The sequence below is a fragment of the Oryza brachyantha genome, chromosome 1, assembly GCF_000231095.2.
Source record: "Oryza brachyantha chromosome 1, ObraRS2, whole genome shotgun sequence".
Classification (NCBI taxonomy): Eukaryota; Viridiplantae; Streptophyta; class Magnoliopsida; order Poales; family Poaceae; genus Oryza; species Oryza brachyantha.
In genome coordinates, this window is record NC_023163.2 from 19,879,981 (window position 1) to 19,892,197 (window position 12,217).

A 12,217-nucleotide genomic window follows, 5' to 3' on the forward strand; every position below is an offset into this window, starting at 1 on the left:
CTCAAATCGCTGGTATTCCCTCTGGAATTGGTTTTGACGAACCAATTTAATCTCCTTGCTTCCTTCATGGAAGGAGCATAGATTTTTCCAGATTTCGTTAGCAGTCTTGAGGTGGTTCAATCTGCTGAACTCCCCAGACCCTAACCCAGCAAGAAGTGCATTTCGAGCTCGATAATTTGCCTCCCATTTTGCAACGGCGTCTGCCATGAGACTTGAGGTATCCTCGGGTATTTGGTAGGCAGCGGTAACACTTTGCCATTCCTTCAACCCTAACCCCTGGAGGTAAGATTCCATTCGAGCCTTCCATAACATAAAATCTGAGCCACCATCGAAAACGAACGGCTTCGTTGAGTACTTCTCCATAGCCTAAGTACAGTTCGTTGCCACGGTTAAGTTACAGCGAACTATAACCGTGCTCTGATACCAATTGTGAGATCGGATTTGGCTATAGAGGGGGGGTGAATATAGCTAAATTGTAACTATCTCCGAAAAGGAACAAAATTCCAACTCGATCGCAAAACTCCAAAAAATATCTCCGTGAAAATAGAAGGACAGGAATGGAGATATCAAAAATAAAACAGAGCAGGAAATATTGACAGGAATTTAAATGCGGAAAGCGTAAAATTTAAATGCGGTAAATAAAATTTCATTTCACAAGTAAACTTCAAATTTCATTTGAAGTTTACAAAGCTTGGTTTCACAAGCTTAACAATAACAATTCATGAGAGTTAATGTCACATCTAGCCAACACAGGCTAGAGTAACAAACCACTCTCGAAAAATATTTTTCATTCCATTACCAAGTTACAAACTCAAGCAACCATTTCACCCCTATTTATAGGGCTAATCCTCCATTGGAAAAAGACCAAAATACCCCCAAAACTTGGCGGCTACTCTAAGTCCTCACAGCCGTCGGACTGAGAATCAGCGCTCCAGAATGCACCACGTAGCTTGCCACATCTTGATCCGTTGAACCGTAGAAGATCTAGCCTCCAGCTGCCTCCAGCCCGCGCGCACGGGAGAGCAATCCTGCCACGCGTCGCCCTTCGTTTGGAACGCTCGTGAGCGCCGAAGCAGAATAGGCCGCGTGTCCCGTGCGGGAGAGCTCCTCCCACCTGAAGCCAAACACGCACGCACCTGCGGCCTGGGCCCGCTCGTCAGCGGCCGAGCACAACGCTCGCGGTCGCACCACGCGCGTCCTGATGCCTCGCTAGGCCCGCCTGCCAGTGACGCTTCCTCCATAGACCGAACGGTCGACGCCGCTTCCTCCCGTGAGCAAAAACGCATGCGTGCACTCGCACTTCCGACTTCTCTGCCGATTGCTTGCCATCCGCCCAAAAGCTAGCTAGCACCGGTACATGCATGCATGCAGGTTGACCAGGCCATGCACGTTAGACCATGCAATCCAAGCCAGCCATGCCTTGCACCAACCAGCTAGCTAGCCATCCATTCTTTTCACGTAGGTATGCATACAGCCATATACACTTGTGCATGCATGCATCCATGTACATACTCCTTCTCCTTTTCTATTTTCTTCGCGAATATCCAATGCGTCCACACGACGTTCGTTTTTGTGTATGCTCTTGTGTCCACCTTGTCACCTGACGCCCTCGACCGTGCTAGACCCCAACTCCCCCTGAGTTTGATCCCGGTCTGTCGTTGACAAAGGTTGACCCCAAGCACCTGCACACAAACAATTCGAACCATCGTTTTGTGGGCACAGATTTTACGACCTGACCCTCGTTAGTCAATACACACGCTTCTCTCACACTTACCAATTTTCCATCACAATTAATCGAAACCACTCTTGGTTTCACAGCTCGACGCCCGGGACCGCAGGCTCGTGGCCGCGCTCGCCGAGAACGAGGCCCTGCTGAGCAGGTACGGCGCGCTCCTCGACGCGCAGCGCCCGCGCCCGCGCCCGACGCCGCGGGAGGAGGCCGCCGAGGAGAAGCCGCGCCACGGGATCGCCACGACCCCGACCCAGCTGGTAGTGCCGGCACGGCGGGACGAGCCGGGAGCCGAGGAACCAGAGGAAGGGGAAGTGGTAGGCGCCCACTATATTGACCTCTGCCGCAGCAGCGACGACGACGACGGCGAGGTGGAGGCAGGCCGCGGCGCTGGTTCGACTTCGAGGCCCTGGTGAACACGTACGTTAATTAATGCTAGTGACTACTATTGTAATTTATACCAACGATATGCATTATGTATTATTCATTAATGCATGTGCTTGCTCTGATGATCAGAGAGAGTTTCCTACTCAAGGCTGTTGCTTTTTTTTTTCTTTTTTACATGCATATATACCTTAGATTTTTTTTTTTGGTTGAAATCTGCAATACAATGAAGTGGTTGTACTTTTCCATGCTATCATCGACACAATGTTTACAGGATCGTATAAATAGGAGGGGGTGAGGCCTGGTTCTTCGATTTGCAGTTACTATGTCCTTAGTATCACTCTGACCTCTAAGTTGCATCCATCCTTCAAAGAGCAGCATTGCACAGAGCTAAGCACTCAAAGTCAAAAGTTAAAAGCTTCTACTTCCTCCCTCCGCTGATGTCTATCATGTATGAATCTCGCATTCTATTCTGTATGTCCACAAAATGTGTTGAGAAATGGAAAAGGATCATTTTTGACCCCCTCAACTATAGGAAGATAGACAGAAAGCTCGTGGCTCGTTATCTCGCTTGACTCGTGATAAACTCTGCTCGGCTCGTTTCATTTTTTCTAACGAGTCGAGCTGGCATTTTAGCTCGTTAGAAATAACGAGACAGCTCGAGCTGGCTCGCGAGCCTTAACGAGCTAGACTAAAGACACACCTTTCGCTGCCGTTCATCGACTCCACCCCAGAATGCATGTATAAATTTTATGTTCAGTACTTAATATGTTCTGGTTTCTAATTTCTAGGCGGGGCGGTTGATTACTTGACAAGCTATACAAGAAAACATGTCTAAAATAATGCTAGACGGTAGATTGAATTGAATCCGAAGGAATAGCTCAAGAAAATAAAATGACGTATGTGCAGTAAAACTAACCATGACCTCAAGTAGCTGTCCTTTCTAGAACAAAATTTAAGGGTAGTTAATTAGCTAAGGAATGCATAACCAATTCAGTCAATCAAACAGTTTAAACTAATCATGTGTTCTACTCGGGTTCATTATGTGATTTGTTGGTTCAAACTTTACTATTTAGATATAATTTCATATGATTTGTATGTTTGAACTAGAACTTTGCTTGTATACCCTATTGAAAAATTATTTATGTCAACTTTTCATGCATTGGCTCATGAGCCTAACGAGCCAGCTCAAGCTTTACAATGAGCCGAACCGAGCTAGACTGAGCCGAGCTGAGCCGGCTTGTTATCCACCCCTATATGGGACGAATCTAATTCATATATATCCCTCAATTACAAAATCGGGCATGACAACTCCTAATTCCCTTATATGAAAAACATGTGGTATATTGACATAGTCTTCGAATCTTTGATCTATATAGTGGCTTATGTGAAATCACAACTGGAAAAAAAATAGAAAACTAAATAGGGCTCACTTGTCATTGGTAATTTCAAACAAAATCAAAATAATCTATGGAGCCCACATGTCAATCACAAATGGAGCCCACTTGCCATCCTCTCTCCCTCACTTCTTCCTCCCTTCTCCCACTTTTCCCCTCTCTCTCTCTCTTCCACCGATGGCAAAGGGCGGTGGTAGATGGGCCCTTCCCTCCGCGTGCCCTATTACCCAACAACCACACCAGCGCCTCCACCACTCCGCTTCTTGTTACTTACCAAGTTGCATAACCCTCTCTACTTTGTCCGGGTACCTATTGGCTCTATCCCCCATGGTGACGCTCCTACAGGTGCCCCATGTCATAAGCACGCTGTGTTAAGGTCATCTACATTGACAACAGTTGTGTCATAGCCACACAAGGACCTTGTCCCTCCTTCTCTTAGCGCTAGTGACGATCCTACATTGAGGCCCAGTGGGGGCGGGTTGTGGTGGGACTAATAGAAGTGTTCCAACAGAGTGTTCTTGTAACATGTCTTTTTGTGTTACAAAATTGTGTTACAAAATGTAGGTGTCTTTTTATGTTACAAAATTGTGTTACAAAATGTAGGTTCCGACGTAGTGCAGCCAAAGTCGAACATTGGTTAAAAAACAGGACCAACATAAAATTCACGCTAGTAAGTACTCCCTTTGTTTCATATTATAAATTACTTTAGATTTGTTATAATCAAACCTTTTCAAGTTTGACTAAATTGATAGGAAAATATAATAACATGCACACCGTCAAACTAGTTTCATTAAATCCACAATTAAATATTTTTAGAGTATATTCATTTCATATTAAAAATGTTGCCATATTTTTCTATAAACATAGCTGAACTTGAAGAGATCTAACTTGGGGGAAAAAAATCCAAAATGACTTATAATACGAAATGAAGTGAGAAAGAATGAACAACCCTAACTATTTATTTTACTTTCATCTCTACTTCATTAAAATTGTAAATATTATTTGCATTATAGACCAATATCTAGATATGAACCACTAGAATCTCATCGTCTTCATCTTTATCACATCTCACATGATCGGTGTTATAGGTATGGCATAGTACCCTCAAATATTGTGGTGGTGTATATACAGAAATACCATGCATCCCATCGATCATATACATGATCTGCATGCTTCAAAAATGATATGACTAAGGAAATATGGTCATACTCAGATAGGACAATGATTAGTTTGATCCGGGTACAAGACATACTTTCTAAGTCATATTTGGCAGCACAATACCCAAGTCTTACTTTGAGAAGGAGGAGGATTCTATAGTATAATTAGATAGGTCTCTTAAGAGTGGAGAGAACGAAAAAACAAGAGATACATAAGCCACGTCATACAAAGTTTGGGAAGCACCTTCATGGAAATCAAGCTCATACAATCTTGTTGACTTCGTTAAAATCTAGTCTAGGGTTGTCCAACCAAGTGGAGACTTCTCAACTTGTATTCTTGTACATTTAATTGAAATCCTACAAAGAGAAAATCAGGCTTCGATTGGCTATGTTAGGGTTGTTACCTGTTATTAGGGAGCCTGAACCAATATAAAGATCAATATCTCCCCTCTTTGCATACACTCTCGCGCATACCTCGATACCAACCGAACTTTATGTCCTAATATATCATAGTTGGATCCCTATTTGATGACACACACACCAATACAAAGCTTAAGAAAACCAAAATGTCCTTCACTTTAACAAACTATAATGTATATACCTTCCATTGTAGAGTACTCAAATGCATTGGTCCCTTACTTTAGTAAATTGTTGTGCATTTTTCCTCCGCTTCAACAAACTCCAATACAATAAATGATTTAAAGATGAAATACTTGTGGGATAATAGGATGGTAAAAAAGATGTACTCCCTCCATTTTATATTGTAACACTTTTTTGGTATGTCTAGATTCAACTATTGATCAATGTATATTTTGTATATATGTCTAAATTCATTAGCAAATCTAGATAACACTGAAATCTTACACCGTAAATCGGAGATAGTGGTCTTTTTGGGATAAATAGAGTATCTACCAAGATAACTAATCATAAAAATCACATTTACATATACCTATTAAAAGATCATGAGACCGTATCATAGAAGAAAGGACCACCTGCAAATAGGGAAAACAAAACGAAGAGAAAAAGTTACAAGGATAGAACAAATTTCCATTGAGGTAGAGATATTAAGCGTCAATTAATTACATCAAAACCTAGCAGTTATCTTCCAAACTCGTCATGGTTAGCCTGTAACTAATGTATAATTAAAGCCCTCTAAATTAGAAAAAGCCTCAACTGAGGCTGGCCTATCTAATCAACAAAATAGATAAAATTAAATTTTATATAGACAAGTCTAACGTTAGCCGTATGAAGTTATAGCTTTGTATTTATCACGATGAGTACCATTCATACTACTTAATCCTCAGTAAAATAAAGACCTTATAGCAACCGACTCCATGAAATTACAACACTTACGTAACCAAAAACATTTCAATAAAAATTGGCGCGGTTTGTAGATACTTAAACGAGGAAGCCTACTAATCACAACCAAATTAGCATTATTGCTTATGTTTACCTACTAATATAAAAAAAAGAATTAAACAGAGATACTGCAATTATGGATTTATCATTAAGGGTCTCCCCGGTTTGGAGAACTTTAAAGGTGTAATTAAAGGAAATAAACTTATTCCTATAAACGATACCCTAAAACCATTTGCCGTTCAGGGAGAGCAGGCATCCTCCGGCAGTCACACCCGGCTCTCGTCACACTCAGGCGTAGACTCGCGTTCTTGAAAGCGATAGCGAGGGAGCAAAACCCCCGCTCGACCAGTCTCCCCGATTTCCTAATACCAACCAAACCCCCCGATCGCCTAGGGCTTTTTGGCTGCCACGGCCAACGACGGTTCGCTCCGCGCCTCCCCTCCCCGGTCGGCGATGGGCACCGGCGGCTTCGACCCCGTCGCCCGCGAGTCCGACCTCGCCCGCCTCCCCGGCCCGAAGCTCGTCGAACACCTCTGCACCACCCACCGCCGGGCCGACTACGAGGCGGTCGCGCGCGTGCTCGGCGACCGGGACCGCAGGCTCGAGGCCGCGCTCGCCGAGAACGAAGGCCTGCGGAGGAAGTGCGACGCGCTGCTAGGCCTGGGCGGCGCGCAGGCGCAGCCCCGGCCGCGGGAGGAGGCCGAGGAGGAGCCCGCCCCGGCCCCGCCACCACGGCGGGACGGGCGTGGAGTCGAGGGGGCAGGGGAAGTGGAGGTGAAAGGCGCCAACTTTATTGACCTCTGCGACGACGACGACGACGAAGACGACGAGGAGGCCGGCGACGAGGTGGAGGCGGGCCGCGGCGCTGGTTCGAGGGTTCCGATCATGGAGGCATGCGAAGACGCGGAGGTGGACGAGGACGACGACGTGCCGCTGAGCCAGCTCTGGAAGAGGCGGCGGCTAGGCGAGCACGCGGCTGTGAAATCGGAGAAAGGAGATGGGCAGGAGCAGCACAATTCGGTCGATTCCGGGGGGAATTATCCACGGAAATGTACTTGTGTGAGGACGGATGTTCCGGAAGCATTAACCGGGGAGATGGTGAGTAGGCCGCCTGAGGATTCAATGGTAGCAGCCTTCGTGCAGGGTAAGGGGACCTTTCAACCGGAGAAGGGGGGTGGCGAAATGCCCAGGGCAGTACTGCATTCCGCAGGAGAAGTTGTCTGGAGCACCTTGCAGAAAAGAAAGTTTGGCAAGAAATATGGTTCATCTGCTGCTCCAGGGTTCACTACGTCTTCTTCCCAAGCAAGAAGCACAAATCTTATCCCCAAGAAATGCAGGGAATCAACGAGTCCAGATGATGAAATGTGCAATGCACGCTCTGTTTCTGTACCGGTTGGAGCTGTTAACACGTCGCCGAGGGGTCGCGGTGAGCAAGAGAACGGAACTGGTGTAGTGCAAAGGGCAAAGGTGCTGCAGGGGACTGGTGGAATTGGCGAGCGAGGTGATAAGCTTGATTCTACTCCGACTAAAGTTGGGGAGTCAAACAAGAGAGAGGGAGAATTGCAGAAGAAATCCATCAATTCCAAGTCAAATGATGTGCTGGAATGTCAGGATAAAGAAGATGCTAGAATGGTACAGAAAAGGGGTCTCTCAATGCATTCACGTGATCTTCCGATGCCAATAGTTGCTGGTGTTCCTTCGGTAACTAAAAATCTTAAAAAGGGAAAACATGTAATGCGCAGTGCACCTGGTGATTCTTCTAGAGCTGGTTCAAAAAATGGTGTGCCAGCAAGGGGAGTTAGTGAACCACCAAATGGAAATAACCAAATGAAGAAGATGTCAATGGTGGAACCATCATCCAATTGTGGGTATGAGAAAGTTGGGGCTGATATGCAGAAGTGCTCATCTCTACCAAGAGAAAGCGAAGAAGGAACTGTAGCAAGGGAAGTAGTGTTATTTGAAGTGACAAAAATGACACCAGTTCAGCCTCTGAGCATTCGCAATTTGTCAGGACTAGAACTTCTAAATTTAACCAAAGGAGGTGGTGAATCATCAAAGAAACTGGTGATTGAAGGGTCTCCAAAATATGGAGAACAGAATAATGATACTGGTTCTGGGAAAAGTTCATCTCCATTAAGACAGAGGGAGGGGTTGAAGATCATTGGTGAAAGAGCTTCAAATGAAGAGTCAAGGGTGGGAAGATTGTCACCGTCAGTTGAACGAATGCATTCAGTGAGTAAGAATGATGAACTATGCAACTCGACAATGACAAAAGCTTTGTTAGAACCTTGGTCTTCATCTACGCCTTTGAAGCACACGATTTTTCCACCTTACAGTAGTAAAAGCACCTCTATCCAGGAAAAAAGGGAAATAAATTTGTCACCTTCAGCTACGACAAGGCGCTGGGAATCTGCTGCACATATGATTACCTCACTCAGGGGAAACATGGAGCTCTCTATGCAAGCTCTCTGTGCTCTTTACCGCCGAAGGAAATTAGTACTCAGTTCAACTGAAGGACGACAAAATGGGTCTGCTGGACTCAGCAAAATTGATGCCGCCAGGTTTGTGAAATTAATTTCACTGAATGTTAATTCCATGCTTCTATAAACTACCTGCAGACTTAATTTAAACTGTAGACTGTTTCAGATATTTATTTTCTGCCAGCCATATGCAAGGTATAAATAGCAAAATATTTATTGTCGGTGAAGTATATATATCTGGTTTGCCATTTAATCAAGTGCTAACAGAATTAATTTTGTATTTCTCTATGTTAAACTTGGAAGTTAAGCAGAATTTAGTTGTCCAAACCGTATTAAAAATGCTCACCGAATGCACAACGTAGCGCCATTTAAAGCTACTATCTGGTGGCAATTTAGTAATAAAACAAGTGTTTCACAAAAAAATAGATTTGTGCATGCCGTTGGAAACCCTTTTATTTGAATGTTTTGATTCAACATTTGTTACTTTACTGTTCCAAGATTTCCCAGTCAATCAGTTCAGATAGAAATAGAGTTAACCCAGAATCTGTTCATGAATTCTCTGTATATTGCCACTTTACTTAAGGGAAACTCGATATCCTTTTTTTTTCAAATCTCCAAAAATAATTACTGTTCTTGGTACTTTTAAGAATACGAAGTTTAGTCCACTTGAGAGAGCATAATCATTCCATGGCATATTATTCTAGCTCTATTGCTTGTAAGCAAGCCATGAATTTTGAATACATATGCTGAGTCTTCATAAGGTATACATGAAAAAGAAACAGGCAAAAAGAGGTTATGGAATCAAAGCAGAATTCGTTTTGCCAGTGGCCAAAACGGAGTTTAATTTGTAGATTATAATGTACACCAATGTTTATACTTTATTGCCATGTCACCACTAAAGCAGTGCGTACCATATTAGAGGGCAATAATTTACATCCTTCGAACTTCCTATTATTTTTTGTGATGTATTCAATTGATTGTTACTGCATATTAGAGGCAAGGTCTAACACCAGGTTCGATTAGCGACTTATTAAATGTGATGGATCTTCCTGTTTGAATAATTTGATTAAGTGCTTCAGTTATCATAATTCTTATTTGTATCCAACTAAACGTTGAATTCCTTTCATGGATTTGAGTAACGACCTGTAGTTTCCACTTTCAATGCTGTGGTGAAGCTATTGTAATCATGCATTTTTTTTAATTTAGAAATTGTTTCCCATAAAGATTTTAGTATGTAGTTTTCAAATTGAACTTTTTGCTGGTGGATTGTATTACATATACAGCCTGCAGTAATACCGCTCTCACTGAACGAGGAATACAAACAAATAATGATGCTAAGGGATTATTTTGAGTAGCAAAAAGGCATAACTGGCATGTGGAACTGTGGTGGAAGTTCATATAAAATATCCCTGCTTCAACATGTGGTCTCTGCATTTTTTTTCCAGAAACTTCTTTTTAACCTAGTTACCACAAAAATGAAAAGAAAACGATAACATGTAGTAATATGCGATATATCACTCTACAAGCACGCTGAGTTTAAATTTGGTTTTATAAGTTACAACAAAAGAGACTGAATACACTTATGCTAGTTAGCGTTTAACTTGTTGTTTTCTTATAACTTGTAAAGGTCGAATTGAACTTGCATGTATGTTTATGGAGTGATATATCACATATTAATCTACCTTATTAAATTTGTCAATCACTATTTGGATGCCATATAAGAGCGAGAGGGCATCCCATTGGGACTCGAGAGATTAAAATCTATTTCCAATTTTTCCCTTCTGTAAAAGAAAAATTATTCCTGATAATACATGGTCCCTTTTTCTATACAAAAGCGATTAATTTGCCTTGTCCCTTACACTGATTTCTGAAACTAGTTTGATGATTTTCACCTCAGGGCAGCTAAGTTGGCAGAATTTCTTTTGGATGGTAAGCTTCAGGGGCCTTTGAAAAGAACTGCGGAGGAACTAAAAGGCCATGATTCTACAGGGCCCACTTTCCTGGAGAAAGTATTACTGATTTTATCGAAAAAGCTGTTCGATATTTACAAGAACAAGGAGGATCCATACTTCTGTTAACAGAAACTTGGCGATATGTGGTTAACATTCAGATATCCATAACTTGTCATATAGTGGGGTTACTCACCTTCCCCTGACTACAACAACCAGCAGCCTAGGTCCAACGTGAACCATGCTTTCAGCTAATACTGATGAAGTTTGGATGTGGCGAACGCCTGTTTTTACGCATTTAAATACAAAATATTGAATTGGGAAGCACTGCTAGAGCTTTGAAGCTCCAAGGTCTTCCACTGTTTTAGGATGTTGATGCTGCATGGTACCTCCTGTACTTGCGTACTATGTTTTTTTTAAATCGACTTTTGGATATATGTTTAACCGTTTATCTTATTTAAAAAAATATAGTCATTAATTATTTTGTTGTGATTTAATTTATTACTAAAAGCACCTTAAGCATGTATAATTTTATATATCTGCATTTTTTTAAAGACAAATTATCAAACGTAAATCTAAAAGTTAGCGGTGTCAGGTAAAAATACTAAAGGGAGTCCTAGCCTCCAGGAGCTCCTATTTGGTGACTTTTTTGGTTCCATTTGGAAAGTTTAGATTTTGAGAAACAACTGTTTGGTAATCAGTTTCTGACAATATGGAAAATCTTTGAAACTTAGCTTCTCCGGCTTTTGGCTTTTTAGTTCATTACAAAATATGTAACTATATATTCTTAGAAGTCGTAGACTATTTAGGACAGCTTCTAGCAGCTGTAGTTTTTGGGAAAAGTTGTAGCTGAGAAAAACTCTCAAACAGACCCTTAGATATCATGGAAAGCATGAATCAATTGATGGATCTAGAATTGCAGGTACTCTCTGATCCACAAGGAATTTATTTTGCTACAGTGAAGAGCTTACTTTTAGCTTTCTATTGACATGCTTGTCCCTGCACCATGCAGAAGGAGGGCAAGTGGCCAAGTGCTGCAGATGCCAAACTGAGAGGGTAAATATAGCCACCGTTTCCAAGTGGAAGATGTGATTTATTCCTTTACCCGTTAAGGTGGCAGGCAGGATCATTCCTGAATCTAAGCCCGCGAAGAACAGGGTCGTCCACTCCTTAAACCGTTCCACCACGCATCGATCGTTTTATGCACGGGTTAAACCTCTTTTTATCAGGATGCCGGTATAAATCGTGATCTCCACTGCATTTCCAAAAATTTATGCGAGCACAAACGAGGCGCCCACCTCTCGCTTTCCTCTCTCCTTCTCGTCCTGACCTCCGGTGCGAGGGGGAGGGGGATCCAGAACGCATTGCTGTCGAGGTTTTTGATCGTCTCGGCCCCGTTTGTCGAGAAGGGCAAAAAAAAAATATATGGCGCTCATTCCGAGAGCTGCTGTTCTTGTGATGGCCATCGCCGCCATGCTCGCCACCTTGGCCAATGCTGCCCAGGCCCCTGCACCAGCGCCTACCAGTGATGGTCAGTGTTTTTCTCGATCTCTTTTTATCTGGATTTACTGTTTTTTTGGCATGTGAATCCGGTCGCCCGCTTCCGTAGCTCTCCGGTGGTGAAATCGGATGCAGTTCCGCTGATGTGCTGATGACCGATGAGTCACTGATACGTGGTGCCACCCGTGATCCATATGTTAGCTACCAATTCCCTCTCGGGAGATCTCAATCCTGTGCAACCGCCGGCAAAGTTCGGGGGAAA

The 12,217-nt window shown here is 43.0% G+C and overlaps 1 protein-coding gene across 1 annotated transcript; it reads left to right on the forward strand.

Moving 5' to 3' along the window:
* The first annotated feature begins 1,383 nt into the window (after window positions 1-1,383).
* On the forward strand, window positions 1,384-10,851 carry LOC102707085. Its single transcript, XM_040526145.1, has 4 exons — window positions 1,384-1,389; window positions 1,819-2,046; window positions 6,420-8,587; window positions 10,404-10,851. Exons 1-4 carry the CDS (start codon window positions 1,384-1,386, stop codon window positions 10,582-10,584), a joined length of 2,583 nt encoding a protein of 860 aa, XP_040382079.1. The 3' UTR covers window positions 10,585-10,851.
* The last annotated feature ends 1,366 nt before the right edge of the window (window positions 10,852-12,217 follow it).

What these genes read in the sequence shown, in the direction of transcription:
- LOC102707085 (XM_040526145.1), top strand. An exon ending in AACCAGAGGAAGGGGAAGTG is followed by an intron (nt 2,047 to 6,419) that starts GTAGGCGCCCAC and finishes CCGATCGCCTAG; the next exon opens with GGCTTTTTGGCTGCCACGGC. An exon ending in AGCAAAATTGATGCCGCCAG is followed by an intron (nt 8,588 to 10,403) that starts GTTTGTGAAATT and finishes TTTTCACCTCAG; the next exon opens with GGCAGCTAAGTTGGCAGAAT.